The following is a 17,948-nucleotide window of genomic DNA, read 5'->3' on the forward strand; positions in this document are numbered from 1 at the left end:
CATTAGCTGTCAGGAAATCTCCTTTCACGAAAAATTCTCCAATCTTCTCCACAGAAAATATCTTTTGGGCTTTTTCAAGAAGTGGTACTTATGACCAGTCATTCAATACTTTTAAAAGTTCCAGGGCATGAATGCAAATCAGAATAAAAAAAAAAACAAACCTGAGATGAATTTGAGTCCTTCAATTGAAACACACAGCACCACAAAGTAGCACCAAACCCACCCAAATCTCCAGCAATCACCCAAGAGTTTCTACCCCTCAAAGAGCTTGTAACGTGGGATTAGCACAGGGAGTGTATGTAGTTTACCAAAACATGTTTGTAACAACAGTGTCTACACCCACAGGCAGTGCAGGCCAGAGCTGCTGGGGGAACAGATGCTGTAGGGAAGGTGACATCCACACCATCCACGGCTGCTTTGGCAAGCTTTGTTTGGGCTGGGTGCTTGTGGGGGTTGCTTTGTTTGTTTGTGTTTTTCATTTGCTTGTTACACTTTGTTTGGGGTTTTGTTGTGGTAGGGTGTGGAGGTCTGGTATTTTTGTTGTTATTTGGAGTGTATTTTGGTTGTTTTGTTGAGCCTTTAGAAACAAGATCTAGCTCTGATCTGAGCCCGTGGATTTAAATGCCCATCCCGAGCCAGACAGCATCAGCAATGCTGTGGAAGCACACCTTCCAGTTTAGTGTGATCCAGTCTGCAAGCTCACAGAGCTCCAGAAGATGAATCAAAACCCACTGTGCACAATTTATTCTGCAAATGCACATCTGAACCCTTGCAGTTCTGTGGGGACACACAGAGATAACCATCCACACATCACCTGAAGCTGGGAGACATGTGGGTACCACAACCAACCAAAGAACCTTGAAAGATGAAAAACAAGGATTTCAAACAGGAAATTAAAAGATGTTTGCAAATGAGGATGCTCTAATGCTGCTGAAAAATAACAAATTTGGGAGAAATAAGGTATTGATACTTCAGTACATAAGGGGTCCTAACTGTCAGAAAATGGGAAAACTACAGAAAAGGACTTGAGGATCAGTTTAATCAGGAAACAAAATATAAATAAGACTGTGACAGAGGAACACAGGGACACAGACAGCATGTGGGAACAAATTAGCAGGAGTGTCATACATGCAGACTGCACATACATCCATTCTGCTGCAGTAAGCACTGGTGAAGATTCTCAGCAAGAATGCTCTGCCCAGCTTGCCCACATTTCATTAAATATACCAAACTACTGTAGAGAATCTAGGTCAGAAACAAAGAGATTTAGAAAACTACTCATAAGTGAAGTTAGAAAGTTCTGTATGGTTTACCCAGGCTAAAGAACAGTGCCATTTTTCCAGTAGGTTAAAAAACCTCCACAAATGAACAGCAACAAAATCATTTGCCCTTGTGTCCACCACATGTGCATCAAAAAATATCAGAAGCTTAACTTGTGGAAAAAAATTACATTCCATATTAGGATATATAGATTTAATGTAAGAGATTCATACTAGCACAGGAGTAGTTCAGTGCTGGAAGATGTAATAAAGGTTACACAGTTTCCTTTATTACCTAACTTTAGGAACATCTAAAACACTCAGCTGGGGATGCTGCTGTTTATAGATGGATTTCACAGTGAAAATAGAGTAGATGAGCTGTTGAGACCCATGGCAGGTGAACATTTCTATAATTTTATGATTTCTGTAAAAGAACACATTCTTGATGTTTTATTTTAATGTGTGCACATATAAGCACAGAATCAGAATATGTTTGTAATACTAACTTATTTTCTGATTTACTTACATTAAAAATGTGTATATATTTATTGGACATTACTATTTATTAGGAGAACCTCATAATTCTCAGACAATGCAGTTTACCACTCCTTTGGTACATTTAGGCAGCTTTGCTTGTGCACTTACAGTGAATTGGAAGCAAGAAAGGTTTCTGTGTACTCTCCATCACCAAGTATTTAACTCAGGGATTTAGTTATTACCATGTGCTTCCTAAATCTTATATCAATGCCTACAGTTAAAACTTCTGAGACTCCCAAATTCCTTATCAAACAATTTAATGGTAAAATCCGGCCTAGGCCTACAAGTTAAAACACAATTATCAATTAATCTCTAAATATAGAAAGACTATTAAAGGACCAGCTGGCATTTTAAAGGGATGAAAGCCAAGACTGTTCTTTGGCACCAGCACTAGCTGATGTTGCTAAGCTACTGCTGCTGCCCAGTTAGTTACACACCATCAGGTATTAAATTCATGCAGGCCACCAGGCTGCAGGGAAAGGAAAAAAAAAAATAAAAAAGAGGAGGAAAAAACCCCACTCAAAATGTAGTCTTATATCAGTAAAACTTGCAGGTCAAGTCTCACCATCTGAGTCTATGAAGTGCAGTACAGTTTGTGTCCATGATGAAATCATATACAGAGAAAAACAATCAGCCTTTGGTGCTATTTTAGAGTCCATGTCATCTTTACTTACCCTATTAATTTACTTCAACCTCCTTTTGCTATAACACAGAGAAGTTTTGGTTGTTTTGCTATAATGTAGATAAGTTTCTGTTATATACCTGCATTTTGATGAGTGAATTTTTATTTTTGTCAAATAAATTTCTTGATACAAATCAGGATATTCTGTTTCTGTGGGTCAACAGGGGGAAATGGAAAAAACTGTCAGAAAGGACAATTTTTTCTGGCAGTTAATTAGAGCCTATGAAGATAATTATTAGTTATTTAGTATGTGATCACTGTTCAAAAAATTTCTTTTGAGTTTCTGGCAGTTTCTATGAGATTATAGTAGCAGCCTTTTCCTAATTCTTTCATCCCTGGGCACACTTGAGATTTCAAATCCAAACTTGCACTTAAGCAGCCTAGGCAGCCCAGGTAGCACCATTACACTATTTAACAAACTTGGAGAAGACTCCAAGTATCTTCCTATTCACAAACATCATCTCCACAGTGCTTTTTCTTGAGTCTGATTCCATTTTTATTTAGGACATTACTTTCACACCCTCAGCAAATCTGTGTCATTTGGAAGTCAGCCTGTGTACCTGTGCTGGCGCAGGAGGAGATATCAATAGAAGGCCACTAAATAATCCCGTCCTTTCCATCATACAGTGTAAGCACTAACTTTATGACTGTGCTATTTCTTCCCCTCCTCATACAATTAAACTGGGAGGAATGTTATTAAAATCAATTAGAAATTTAATTCTTTCTGGTTTAGGGTTTTTTTGGTGGGTTGAGTTTTGGTTGTTTCCCCATGGGGACTGCATAACCAGTTAAAAAACTACACAGAATCACATTTAACCATTTTTTACTCTCAGACAAAAATCAACTGGATTTTGCAAACTTTTCTCTGGCCAACACTTTCTATGAAGGAGCAAAATGAGGGAGAGCAGTGGAAGAGATCCCAGGCCTGCAGAACACAACAGAAAGGCAGGAGGTGTTTAATTTACTGATGAAGGGACACACAGCAGCTGCATTCAAGCACAAAGGTGAGCAGGGAGCCAAGGAAACCTGACAAAACCACTGGGGCACAGCTCCCAGCGGCTCAGTACAGGAATTGGAGACCCTCAGTCCACAGACAGAAAGGTTACTGTCAAAACTGTCATATTATTACCTCATCAAGCAAAATCATTTTCTGGCTCTCACTTTTTTTTTTCCTCCTGAATAATTGATCTCTATTTTGTAGCAAAGCAAACAAACAAACCAACCCCTACAGGCAGTACATCCTTGAAATATCAGCTGTCAGCTTACTCTGTTCTAGTTTGTTTCAATACCATATTATGAAATCCCCGCATTATATATTAAAAAAAACCTACTCAAATAACAAAACATAAAATTCCAGGGGGAAAAAAAAAAAAAAAAAAAACACCAAGGACAAAAAGTAAATATCTGTGCAGAATTTCCAGAATTTCCATTTATATTTAAGAGGATTAATTCTATATGTTTGCTATTCCACAAGATTATAAACTGTGACTCGACTATACCTCAACTAATGCTACTATTATAATCCTAGATTTCTAGGAAATATTCCTTGCATTATCTGCTGGCACTTTCCTTAAAGCCTTGCTACACACTACTGGGCCAGTGAACTACAGAATTCATTGCCCCTGCAACATGCTCTAATTATTTTTTAAGAGCAGGGGTAGGTTAAGCTTAGAAAAGTTTTAATTTCTCAGGGAAAGAAGGGCAAGAACTATTCATCACTATTACGTTTATTAGAGTTCCCTCAGTGTGTTTGTACAACCTTGTTATCCAATGGTAGGGCATATTTAGAGCTTACTAAAGTAACAGATCATCACTTGTCAGATGTGGAAACACAGAGGGAACAGATAGCACATTTCTTAAGAAAGCTCTTTGGGGATTGAGGAGGTGTGAATCCTGTCTGGGAACACACTATTTGCTTATTCTCATCTTCCCACTCCTCAGGCATTTCAAGTGGCAACTGGGGAAGCAAACATTTCTCCCAGTTAAATGACCAAGGTATTCTTTAACAGACACCAAATATATTGATTTTTAATACATTTTATTGCCTTACACTGAAGTTAGTGCCTGCTTCTGAGAAATCCAGTAAACCATACCCCATCCAACTATAAGTTTCCTAATTAAAATAGCTATACAAGGTATCTTTTTCCATGCTAGAGAAACCACCTTCTTTAATGTACAAGCCTATCTTTTCTTTCTCAATCTATTCACTGCCAATTTAATTGGAAAAGAAAGGAATTCTTTTTTGCAGATCTGTTTGTAAAATTATAATTTTTCATCTTCTTCAGGATGATCTCCTCAGAAAGTGTTTTTTACTTCATCCAAAATATCATTATATGTATTTATACCATTAAACCTCTCATTTCCACAAGAGTCTACTGATTAATGTAATCACTGTGCATTATTGTTAATCCACAGGCTTCTTGTGGGCTTCTAACAAATATAATTACACTGACTGTTGAATTTTCTGCTTTCAGAAAACAGAACACTCCACAAAGCCTCGTATTATTTAAGTATAAGCTCTTCCCATCCAATCCACCTTTGGCACATTCCATGGTCTGTGTCTAAGTCAGAACTTCTGACCCATGAGCTCCGTTTGGTGCTGCTGAAGTGAGGCAGGGTTTGATTATTGTAACTCACACAGAGCCCAGCTCTGGCTGCTCCTGCAGGGTCCCAAGGGAACAGGGACAAGGCTGGACGTGCTCCTGGTGGCAGGTGAAGCTGTGGGACACCTCAGAGCAGCTGGGACCTCCTGAGATGTTCCCTTGTACTCCTGACTTACAGATATGGAACTCACTGGCCCATGGGCTGAAACAGATCACAGCTTCAGTGGTGCCTGCTGTAATGTTTCACACAAAAAAACTAAAAAAAGCTGCAAAAACGCTGCTCCTAACATTGGTCTCATTCCCCTTCTTGAACTCTACACAAGAATTACTGCAGTAACAGCTAAAGTGCCTAAAACACTGACTCCTAAGGCACTTGGGCTGGAGGCAAAGGAGGTCAAAAGGAGGTCTAACGTTTCTGTTGTTATATGGTTAACAGACAGACACAAGACACCAGAAGTATTTTTAGACCTTTCTGAACCAGGGAAATACTGTTTAAAACATTGCTCTAATTTCTAAATTATCTAGTTCTCAAGAATTTGGGCTACAGCTCATTACTAGAGCATTCAATCTGGCATCAGATTCTTTCTCTTGATTAGGTCAAATATAGTACATCCAAGGAAATATATTGTTTGGGGACTCCCACATAGTTCCTAAATATAATATACCTAACTATAAACAAAAAAATTAAATTGATTTTTACTTCCCAGGAGCTCTAAATGTTAGTGCATATAGAATTACTTTTCCGTGGGTAAAATTCTTCACAGACCTCTCGTTTCATCATCATCTTGTTTCATCTTATTTCATACTATATAAATCAAATCAGACGCTGATGAACGGAAGAAATCTTCAGAAGCTCAAAATAACCAACCTCCAAAAAAAAAAAAAATTTAAAAATTGCCTGTCGCAGAAATATTCAAGATTGAAAAGTAACTGTAACTCTCAATTTGACTCTTTCCCCCCCATTATTTCTTATCTTATCTAATTTTTCAAAATAGGTTAATTAACAGATAATTACTTCTATAGATCTGAACCAAAACAGCTGATTGAGACAAAAGCTCAAGCTAACCCTAAACAATTCATACTGGAAGACAAGTTTTTAAACTGTCAGGATGTACGAAGGAACTATCAAGTGGAAGGACATTACAATTTGCCTCGTGATGAATTCTAGTCCCACGAGCAAAAAGGGCATTGCTGCAGGGGAAGGTACACAGGCAGAAGTTGAAAATGGTTTTGCTTCCTTCTGCCTTACTGCCAATTACTTTAGGTTCACAGACCAATGATGGGTAAGGCTGAACCCTTCAGACAATCCTCACCCAGGATTGACAGCTATTGTCACTGGGGACCTCTTTTCCTAATAGCTGGTTTGATATTTGGTCTTCCAAACACTTGATTCACAGGAAGGTTAGTGAGGGAAGGTGAGCACATGGTCTCTGGTGGACACTAAATGGTATCAGATATTGGTTATTCTTACTATCTCTACAACACTTTACTGTTTGTACTGTCATTATTGCTTTTACAATAAAGGTTCTTCGTCACTCAAAAGGCAAATATTCCATATCAAGAGAAATGAGTCTGTCAAACCACAGCGTGAGTATTTGAAAAGCTCAAAGGAAAAGCTCATTGAAGATTTAAACTACTTAGATAGGAAAGAAAATAGTTACTGAATTAACATGAACTTCAAAACCAGCAATGTTTCAGTATTGTTGCTAGTTACTCTTATTGTAATGATATTTTACCTGTAAAAGTATGGTCTGACTGTGAAGCTTCACTCCAAATTCATAAGCAATGAAGGAAAAATTTTAAGGGAGGAAAAGGAGTAATTCTAAATTATTATAAATTCCCTGGGCCCAGAACAATATACATCACACAAGAATAAACAGGACAAGAGGTGCACCTGTTAGGAACTCCTTAAAAAGGCTGATGTCTCCTCTTGTACCAGAGCAAATGTGAAGAAGTGGTTATGTGAAGGGCTTAAGTCTCTACATTCAATCTGACTCCTACTCACTGCTTCTGTCCTTCTGAAAGGACAATCATTGCTGGTTGATGGATAAAAGGCAGCATGGACAAGTTGTTAACATCCTACCCAAGGTGTGCAGCACTATCAGGCAGACAAAGTGCACCTGCCACCCTGCCTGTCCTGACCTCACTACTCTCCCTGGTCCCACAGCAGGTTCTGTGGGAGGAGTGGCAGAGATGCATCAGAGGGATCATGTGGTGCAGCTGGAAGGGAGCACTGCAATTACAGACACAATGATAATGTGCCTCAAGGGCATGAGCCATTATCCTGCATGTATTTTCCTTCCTTCACCGCCCCCCCACTCCAGTGGTGTTTTGTGGCTTGCTTTGTTGTGGTTTTAATGTTATTTTGAACATAAAAATTATTTATAAAATTCTGATGTATCTAAATAAATCTCTGCTCCCTAAGTCAACATTTTTCAAGTATCCTTTAGAACCAAATATTTGTGACAAACTCACAATTATTCTTTTTGACGCTCCCTTTTACCCTTTACATGCAATGAAAATTTATTTCACATGAAAACTCTATTATGTTTAAAACCACTGCAACATGAAAACTCAAATCTACCACTTCTTGAATTAACACTGCTCTTTGGAAAGCAATTTTCAAGGCAGAAGGGACTACAACAGCATCCATTTGGTTTATTTCCATTTGCAATAGACACAATAACCTTCCAGATACAAGTCACATCTGTATAGGCAAGTAAGAGGAAGGTCATCTGTTGTTCATCTAAAGATCCCACACTTTCATTAGGAGCTTTCTAAATGCATTTTTTACTTTCAGCTCACGAACATAAAACTGAAACTTGCCACAAGAATGTGTAAGTGGTCTTACATTCCCCAGAAAATCTCTGTTTAAGTGGGAACATGTAAAGAGTCAAGTCTATATTTGATACTCTGGATGACCTGAGACACATAAAACAGATTGAGTCCCCCTCACATCAACACAAACACAGGACAGAAGCCTTTGCACTGCAGAGTGTAATTTTTTTTTAGCCATATATTTCACAAGTTTTCAAAAGGTTTTGTATTTAGCCTCCGGAAAGATAAAATTTGTTTGAACTACAGCTGCTTTCAAGATATGACAAAACCACTTTCTACCAATGTTATTTTCAGAATGACATTGCAGTGTCACACATGTTCACAGCACCATCAAAGTTCTTGATGAATGTTTACAGAGTCACAACTTGAAAACCTCTTATTTTAGTAGCATTAGTCAACAAATGCTTTCACTGCTCTAACAAAAGAAAACCATGGAGTTTAACTGCTCTGATAGAACCAGACTCACTGGAATGCATAATAGTGATACAATGACTTATGTTTATTATTGATAAATTATGTTGTCCCATGGCTCTTTACATTGAATGCTCAATGCTTGTTTGGGTTTTTTTTTTAACTAGAGAGTAGTTTAAACCTTAATTTTTTTAGCAGACAATAAAATCTGTCACAAATCTGAAAAATAGCAGCAAACAATTTCCCACACGGATGAAAAAAAGTTTCTTCTCTGAAGAGAGTGAACACAAAAGAGACAGCATAAAGCTGCATGTTTATTACCTCTCAGTGCCTCTGGATTAAGTGTGTTCAGTTTAAAACCACCTGTTTTTATCTTGCCTGGCACTGAAGGCTTATCTAAAATCTTCAGATTAAGCCATGCTCTTTTCTGCTAAAACAGTAGCAAACCCCCCCATAAGTACATTACACCCCAGACATGAAAATAATTTTGCTGAGATTCACTCTCTGTGACAGAAACAACAAACCTGTAGAGTTATCACTGAGGACATGATTTGCTGGTTCTGCAGAACAGAAATTACTCATGATGATGGCTTCTGGAAAGGAGGAAAATTCATATTCGAAACTGAAAGCAATTTTACAGAGTAGAGTAACTTCAACTTAATAAATTAAACCCAGAAGTTTAATACTGTGCTGTTGTTCCAACTATCCATATTTAAATCAAGCTGTTATAAAGATCAGAAATCCAAGAGTTAAATTCAGTTTGCCTCCTTTAATAAAAAAATACATATTCTTCAAAGCACTCACATTTTCTCATTTTTATCAGAATGTGAAAATATTGTGAAATTATTCCTTTGGTTTTTTAATCACAGTCTATTGGAAAACAATGTCTCATTATAAGTGATGCAGCAGTAATTCAACTAAGTATTTCTCATTTACTGCAAATTAGCTCAGAAGTACTCCACCTACTCAAGGCCCTTAAAAGTAGCACACCAAGCACTGGCATCTGCTCCTCAGAACTGGCTATTTTAATCTGCAGACCTGCATCAAATTACCAATGTAGATGTAACCAGGATGGAGGAAAATTCTGCCCAGCACAAAGCATTTCTAGTAATTGGTAGGGAGTTCACATCCTCTGCACAATACAGGAGCTTTCAGATTGGCCTTACAGGTTTTACCTGAATTACCAAAGAGCAAATGGAACGTGAGCAAATCTGTTTGCAAAAGAATCTGGTGTTGAGAGCATCCCCACCACGCACTGCATGGATGAGTGACTATTCAGGCAGGCTCTAGGCTGGCCCAGGGACTCCATTCCTCCCAGCAGTGAGATTCCATTTACTGTGTTCTCACAGCTCAGCTCCTGGCCTCATCTGATCCCCCAGGAGTGGAGTCTGTGCTCTGAGAACACTCCCTGGGGCACAGGAACACTGAGCAGGAGCACACACATGACCACAACTAGAACACTGACATGGACACATCCACAGACCACCAAAAATAGCAGTGATAAAATACACTGGAACTGAAGTTTCAAACAGAACAAGTAAGAACTTTTGAAGGAATTATCAACACAGCGTCCTTATAACCAGAGAGTAGCTCTGTTTATGGGGTAGACAACAGTGATTCTGTGATTTTGCCAAAGATGGAAGACTAAGCTTTAGGGCATTTTCATCTTAAAATGTGCCTGCACGTAAGCTAGGATGCTCTGAATGTATAAATATTCCTCAATTATAAATTCCCGTGGTTTGTCACATTTGCATAACACTCCTCTAAAGCAATGTGGTTGCTCCTAAAGAGATGAGGTAATGACCACACCACCTGCTTCAGTAAGAGTAGCTTTCTCTAAATGCACCACTGAAATCATTATACTCTTATAAGTTACATATTTTCAGGCAGTTCACACCTTACAGAGTCCCATTATCTGTTCTGCCCTTGGATCCCAGAAGAGACAGGAGTGAGCAGAAAAATGAATTGTGAAAGAATAGCTAATTAAACATGATAATTCACAACTCATTCCTTTAGTAAGTCACAACACGCAACTAAAATGAAGGTGTAATAAGTTCACCAGCTGCAAATAACTAGATCATTGACCTTAGAAATTCCCACTTCCACCAAGATACTCAGCTCTGCCCAAGTTTCTCAGCAGACTTTACCTGTTCCTCACAGCTAGTTCTCCTAAGTTCCTGAGAAGTATTTGTTGTGTTTTACAGCAAGTGCTCCTACATTTCCAGCATTAAAAAAAATGGCTGGAAAAGACAACCAGCATCCAGTAAAAGTATTTAATTCCTAAAGAGACTGGGACATACACCTGTCTTTCTGCTACAGACAGAAACAAAAACAAACCCACAACAAACTAACTAAAAATTGCATGCTGACAACAGTAAGAGACTTACTCAAAATAACATTTTTATTCTGCAGTCTGGCTGCCTGCAGAAAAATAAAATACTTCAGACTACAGGTCACTTATAATAATATAGAATTAAGAAAAATGATGCTATTTCTTCCCTGCAGACAGGACACCTCCTGCTTCTTATCATAATTATTTTGCTTTCTTCCACTACTCCTTCCTGTAGCACAGGAAGTTTTTAAATTAAATTGCTCTTAAGGCTAAGGCAACAGAACCTACTCAGAAGCAATAAAAGCTGATGTGCCTCATGAAACCAATAATGTTGCCTTCCATGAGTCTGCTATTCTCTAGTGCACTGGAGACAAAAATCTCAAGGCTGTACTTAGCCCCAAATCCTCAGGAAGTTACAAACAGTTATTTTATCATGCACAGTTCAAAGAATTAAAAAGGAACACTGTCATCTTTCTAACTGTTCCTCTACCCAGCTGTCTGATTTGCCATCATTCCATCAGGCTATGGAAACATTTTCACCCATTAATGCCTGTTCCAAAGCCCTGGCTGGACCCTAAAGCACAGAGGATGCACCCAAGGCTTCTCAGTTCTCATGTTGTATCGTGTGTATGACCTTTCCTTGTGCACCAAGGCCACAGGTTTTAACTGGCATCTATCAACAGCCTCAGGTTTTCTGGGTTGGATGGTTTTAGGTTTTTTGTCTGTCACAAAATATTCAGGATGTACAAACCAAGAATGTTAATAAAATTATTAATGATCCATCACCTAGACAGGACACGTTGCAATCCTCATGCATTTTATGAAGGTGAGAAGCAAGGCTGGGCAGGTGACATTGATATTTTTTTACCAACACCATGTACCAGCAACACACACCCCTCGCAGGCTTCCTGAGACACAAAGTTCCAGACAGCTGACTTCCTTCCACAGACTGCTCACATTTCAAAGCCCTGACAAACTTGCAAAGGAAAAGAAAGATGTGCCTGAGGTGTTAGCAAACCCAAAAAAAATTCAGAAAAAAACCAGGGATGGAAGTTAAAAAAGGATACAGCAGCAGACAGATAACGTCTCAAAGAATCAAAGTTAGTGTAATTCTTTTGCAAGTATGTATAACTGAAAGTTCCACTATTTGTAACTAAAACTGTGACTGCATCTTACAATTCCTAACTGAGGAGTTACCAGTGATCAGTCAAATTTGCCAGTACTACTTTCCCAAAAGTATCATCCATTGAGCTGCTTTTAGTTTGTGACTATCACACTGGCAAAAACCTGCCATGACCTATTAGCCAGACCGTGAAGAGGCAAAAGATTTACCAAGTCATTTGTAGGATTTTTGAAGTGATCCATTTCCTGGTCTTTTCATCAAATTGAAGCAAGGAATATCAAAGTAATGTCCTGGTGTGTGGTGCATTGTCGTTCAGGAATTATATAAGATCTTCAACAGCCACCAGACAAATCAGTTTCATTTGTTCCCTGGACCTGACTACTTGATAATCTGCATTAGAGGTCGGATAAGTCTCCCAAGAAGTTTTTCTGTCTGGAAATTTACCTACCCAATTCCCAAACCAGCAACACAAACTCCTCCAAAAGAAGCCTGAAAGTGAATATTTAGATATATAGAACATTGTCTGAACCAGCAGCAAACTTCACAGAATAACAAATTATCCACGATAAACTAATCATCATGCCCACGAGTCCATAGATTTGAAATCTGCTATTAGAGCAATCCACTGCAGAGAAGGGATCTGGTCACATACTCTCACCAAACAGTGCTTCCTCCAAGGAAGTTCCAGGCTGAGCTCTCAGGCTGTGTGTGTTAACCAGGAGTACTCAACCAAACAACCCATACTATGGGTTCTCACACTCTCAGAGAGTCTCTAGAGTTCTCACAGAGAACACTCAGAAGTACAGTGAACATTTTGTGAAAAACGACCTGATAACCATAGAGTTGGAGTATACCTACAGCAGGTGGACAAGAAAGCTGCCCTTTGAGTCCTAGACATGAAATTATTGTCTCCAAGACAAAGTAATGACTGTGTTCCAGGCTGTCCCAGTTCAGTGAACACTGTGTCACACAACAGGAGCTGTAAGGTTACTTTCTCTCAAGGAGCTTTGCTTTCACAGTCACACTGTTGGCAAGAGGTTCCTCATGCAAACTAAAGTTCCTTGCCCCAAGCTACAGCTATCACTGTTCCTCCTGACTATCCACAGGAAATAATGGAAAAATACCAAAAGAGGACAGTACAGGGGAAAGAAGGAAGGGAAAAAAAACCCCTTCAGCTGAAACGGAGAAGAGAAAAACACGGTTTCTAACAAACCATTGTCATCTCCCCTTCATGTCCACAATGATTCGGTATAGGAATGTGCCAGGACAACCTGGTGCGTGCAAGGAACACGTACAAGTCACAGACAAGTGGGAGTTTTTGAAAGTCAACTACTTTAAGCATCGCTTGAAGTTTTAAAACCTATTTTGAATCATGTCATAGAAGAATACAGAAAAAGCTCCTACATTCAGCTTTCTCAGTTAATAACGTAGACAAGTATACAACATATTTCCCATTTTCCATAAAAGCAAAGTTGAGTTTGAGTTCACACCAACAGTCTCCCTATACATCTTTGCTCAAAGAACAAAAAAAGCATGTATGTCATGAACCTCGAGAACATTCCACATTAAAGATGCTTTTAAGCCAGAAGAATTGATCTGCTCTGAACATGGGATATGGATGAAAACAGGCACAATTGAGAAGAAACTTCATAAAAAGGAAAGGCAGCACAAGATCTTCCAGCAACACACTTCTACACAAGAACGTGACTGTCAAGTAACTATACATAAAAAAGGAGATAGAAGAATACACAGCAAGTACATGCTAAGATTTCTAAAGCCAGAATAGTTTTAGAAACCTGGCTAATCTTATGATTTAATTTACTATTTTATTAATACTTTTCTCTACTAGAGAGAACTCCGGTCTCTAACTAAGACTGGAAATTATCTTAAATTGCTGGGATCAAGATGGGGGTAGCAGGATAAACATCTTTCTGCAAACTTCTAAATAATTTCATGAAATGACTTCACACAGCGGGTTTTGCTTTTGCAGTCACACAGCCACAGCTCCATCAGCCTGTGGTTTGCTACTGTCCCAACACTGACAGGAACCATCAACACCAGACACACTGAGCAGAAGCACTTCCTTCCATCTGGGCAGGTACAGAACCAGCACACTACAGACTGGCATGTGGTTTGCATTCTAAAGGGCAAAGAGGGTACAAATATTTTCTCACATTCAAGCAACTATGGACCTACAAGAAAGACAAATAACCTCGTCACTGCTTATACTTTCAGTGACCTATCAGAACAGCCTAATTTTGAGACCAACCTTTCCATGATTAAAATGAGACTGGTACTCTGTTCTTGATGCTCTTAACAGGATCAAAGACACTAATGCTCATCCCCCTCATATGAAAAAAATATTTTCTTTTACCCATGTGAGAGAATGTGAAGAAAAAAATCACCATTTTCTCAGGAAACTGCAATGGGAACAAGCTGCCAAGCATTTCAGCACACAGATTGCAAGGTCTTGCCAATGACTATGCAGAGAATTAACCAGTACCTGTTTATCTGAGCCTCAAATTTCCTTCTGCTCAGTGTGAGGTTGACTCTGATTAATTACCTTAAAATGTCTTAATACAAGATATATGAAGATAAAAAGTATCTTCCTAATAGGATGCCATGAAAGATAAACTGTTTAAGGAATGGGATGATACTTAAATAAGCTCTGAACTCTTCAAAGTTCTATGGAAATTATCGTGCCTTGTTCTTTAAATAAGCTCTCACTTATATGGTCAGGTGATTTGATTTCAAAAACAAAGTGAGAAATCAGAACTTCTCCTTGCATTTGATTACAGAACTTTCTCTGAGTCTAATATGCAGCCTGATTTTTTTTCAACCAGCTAGACTATTACAAACACTAGGAAATTATTTTCAGAAACATTTGAAAGGCTCTTAAACAAAATTTTGCAGCCTTCATTTATATTGACAGGGCATTTAGTGTTGAAAACTGCTGAAAAGTACCAATTCCAAGACTACTCTCTTTTAGGATCTGCATTTCTAATGACTAAAAACTACAGTATACCACATAAACACAGCAAAAAAATAGATTCAGAATTGCTACCTTAATATCAAATGACTCAGTTATTTACTTCCAAGAAGTGAGGGGGAAATTGCATGAAGGCAGTGAATATCTATGTCTGATTTTGGCACCAAATAAACAGGGGAAGGATAGTTCCATTATTTTTCTCTCATGTCACTTAAACCACCTGTAGTTACCTCTTTAACTATATTTTACAGAAGCAAGCTAAAGACTGTTACTCTTCCACAGAAGCATTTTTCAGCTGTGAGTGATGATATATCCAGTGTTTGTTAAATTCACTAAATACCTCAAATGGCTTTTAGAAAAGGCTGTGTAATTAACTAATTTCAAGAAGTTCTTTAGAGCACATCATGCTTCAAACACTGCTCTATTTTATATTAGTTCTTGAGACTTAGGGTTAAGGGTAATAGGAGGAAACTGAGTTTATTCTAATGCTCAGACAGATCATTTATAAGGCAGAATGAGTTTTTCAAAAAGTAAACTCTTAGTTTAGGAAACAATGTACACCTGCCTCATTCTAACAACACATAAGGCCTTCCAGTCAACAGTCTTGCAATTTTCTGAGCCTTCCACCCCTCCTACCACAGGCTGGAATCATGGGTTTGGTGTCTCTAACATGCATGAAATCCCAGTGGGAAACACATTTTCTGTGAAATACACAGCACAGAGAGAAGAGTAGAAGGTACCCACAGTAAGAAAAGCAGCCTGCCTATCTTGGAGCACAACCATGAGCACCAGAAGTGTCTTTGCACACAGAACACAGGGGGTAGGGGAGAAGGCACCAGTGAAAAAGTTGTGCTTAGTGGAATCCACAAGCAGTTATGTATATTCCTGCTCACTCTGTCAATGTAAGAAACAAAGGTTATGTTGGTTTAGCAGCACATTAATATGTTAGCAAATTCTGAACCTAAAATTCACACCTCATCGCAACAAATAATTGCATATTCTCTTGCAGAGGATCAAACTCAATAGAATTACTATTACAACATCAATGCAATTCGTGTAAACTCATATTTCTTTTCAAGACTAGAATAAAACACAACAAAATCAAGAAAGATATCCAGATAATTAATCCAGAATGAGTCTTCTGCTCTGAAGGACTCAGGAAAAAAAAAATTCATATTCAGTATAAGAGCATGTTAAATAGTTTAATTTTTTTTTTAAATTACACTATTTCCACCACATGCTCAGAACTAAATAACCCCAAATATTTTATCTAACTGTTCTGGTTTCAAACAAGCAAGTTTGAAGTTGAAAACTCTCTGGTCCGTTAAAAGAGCTGAAGAGACATAATTGAAACCAGTAACGCATTAAATTAAATAGAGCAAATCTTCACCAATAACACAGAGTCTGCTACCAGTGCCCTCAGAAACGCCTAATTCTTCATAAATGTCAAGCCCCATTTCACAGCTTATGAGAAAAGCTTTCATGAAGCAGTATTATCCTGATGTGTGCACTGCACCCACACACAGACGCAGCACCAAATGAGACCACCTGAATCAGACCATCAACTCTTTTTTTGTGTGTGTTTGTTTGGTTTTTTTGTTGTTGTTGTTGGTTTTGTTTGTTTGTTTTAAATTTGCGCTAGCAGGACACAATGAAAGCGAACACGGATATCACAAAGGAATCAGGAGGACCCCGATTTAGGCTCAGAAGAAGCTTTTCCCTCAGAGCAGCAGCTTCCCCTGGGGCGAGCCCCAGCCTCCCTCAGGGCCGCGCTCTCTGTGCCCCAAACCCGGCGCTCTCCCCGGCAGAACTCTCCTTAAACCCCACTGCTGCTGTGCCCGTCTCCTCTGGTCACCTCCAGCATCACCCGCCCGAATCCGCAGCCGCGCCGGCCCCGAGCGGCGGCCGCATCTCAAGGCGAGCCCGAGTCAGCGCCGGTGGAACCGGCACCGGCGGCTGAGGCGACGCCACGGGCTCGTTTGTCATCCCAACTTTCACCCGGCGCTGGTGATAAAACCCGATCCGCCTGGGCCAGCCCTTCCGAAGGGGAGGTGGAAGCGCCACCGGGCTGTGCCGGGCCGGGGAAGCGCCGCAGCCGCGCAGAACGCGGGCGAGGGGCTCACCTGCCCGGCCCCGGCACGGGAGGGCGCCAGGCCCGGCCCCGCCGCCCGGTCCCACCTGTCGGTGCCGCCCGCCCCTCCCGCGGCCCCGACTCACCGAGAAGCCGGCCCAGAAGGGGCAGGAGTGGCGGACGCGGGCCGAGGTGGTGAGCGCCAGGGCGGCGAAGCTGACGGCCACGATGAGGCAGCCGAGCACCATCTGCGTGACCCCCAGGGCCAGCATGGCCCGCGAGCGGGCGCGCTGCTGGCGCAGGCGGGACAGGCTGCGGGACAGCGCGGTGGGGCTGAGGGAGCGCGCCCCGCCGGGGGCCCCGCCGCCCGCCGGCATCCTCCGCGCTCCGCGGGGCGGCGGGGCGCCGCATGGAGGAGGAGCCGCCCTGCGCCCGGGGCCACCCGCGCGGCGCCGGCCGGGGCTCGGGGCGGTCCCCGCCGGTCCCCGGTGCGGGCTCGGGGCGGTCCCCGCCGGTCCCCGGTGCGGGCTCGGGGCGGTCCCCGCCGGTCCCCGGTGCGGGCGCGGGGCGGGGGAGGCTGCGGGGCTGCGGCGCGCGGGCGCGGCTCAACCTCAGCCGCCGGCGGGGGCGGCCCCGCTCCGGCCCAGCCCCGGGAGCGCCCCAGCCCCGCCGCTCGGCTCGCCGCCGCTGCCGCTACCGGGGGAGAGCCCGAGCCCCGCCGCCCCGGGAGGGGAGGGGAGCGGGGGAGGGCTGCGCGCGGCCAATGGCGGGCGGCGGCAGCGGCCGGAGCATCCGCGGACACCGGCGGCCCTGCGGGCTCGGCCCGTGTGCCGGGCGGGCGCGGGGCGAGGGCCCGGCCAGAGGCCCCCGCACACGGACAGTGCCCGGGCAGCGCCCCCGGGCCCGCCCCGCTCCTCCCGCCGGGGCCCGGGGGGCGAAACCGCTCCCGCCTGGGCTTTGAGCGGCACCTGGCAGCCTCCGCTTTGCTCCGTGCGCTCCCGGCCAGCGCGGAGGAAGGGCAGGGCTGGTCCCAGTTCTGTGCAAAAGACATCTTGAACGCTTTCAAATTTTTAGGTGTTTTTTGTGGTTTTTTTTTCCTCACA

The 17,948-nt window shown here is 41.6% G+C and overlaps 1 protein-coding gene across 1 annotated transcript in view; it reads right to left on the reverse strand.

Moving 5' to 3' along the window:
• Positions 1-17,222, reverse strand: part of ENTREP2 (endosomal transmembrane epsin interactor 2) — a gene marked incomplete at both ends in the record, with an annotated part of 87,466 nt that extends 70,244 nt beyond the window's left edge. The window contains one exon of the mRNA XM_083871210.1: positions 16,992-17,222. Coding sequence (XP_083727336.1) covers positions 16,992-17,222 — 231 coding nt within the window. The remainder of the gene's footprint in view (positions 1-16,991) is intronic.
• Between the last annotated feature and the right edge of the window lie 726 nt (positions 17,223-17,948).

Source organism: Zosterops lateralis (assembly GCF_965231275.1).
Source record: "Zosterops lateralis genome assembly, chromosome: 13".
In the NCBI taxonomy this organism is placed as follows: domain Eukaryota; kingdom Metazoa; phylum Chordata; class Aves; order Passeriformes; family Zosteropidae; genus Zosterops; species Zosterops lateralis.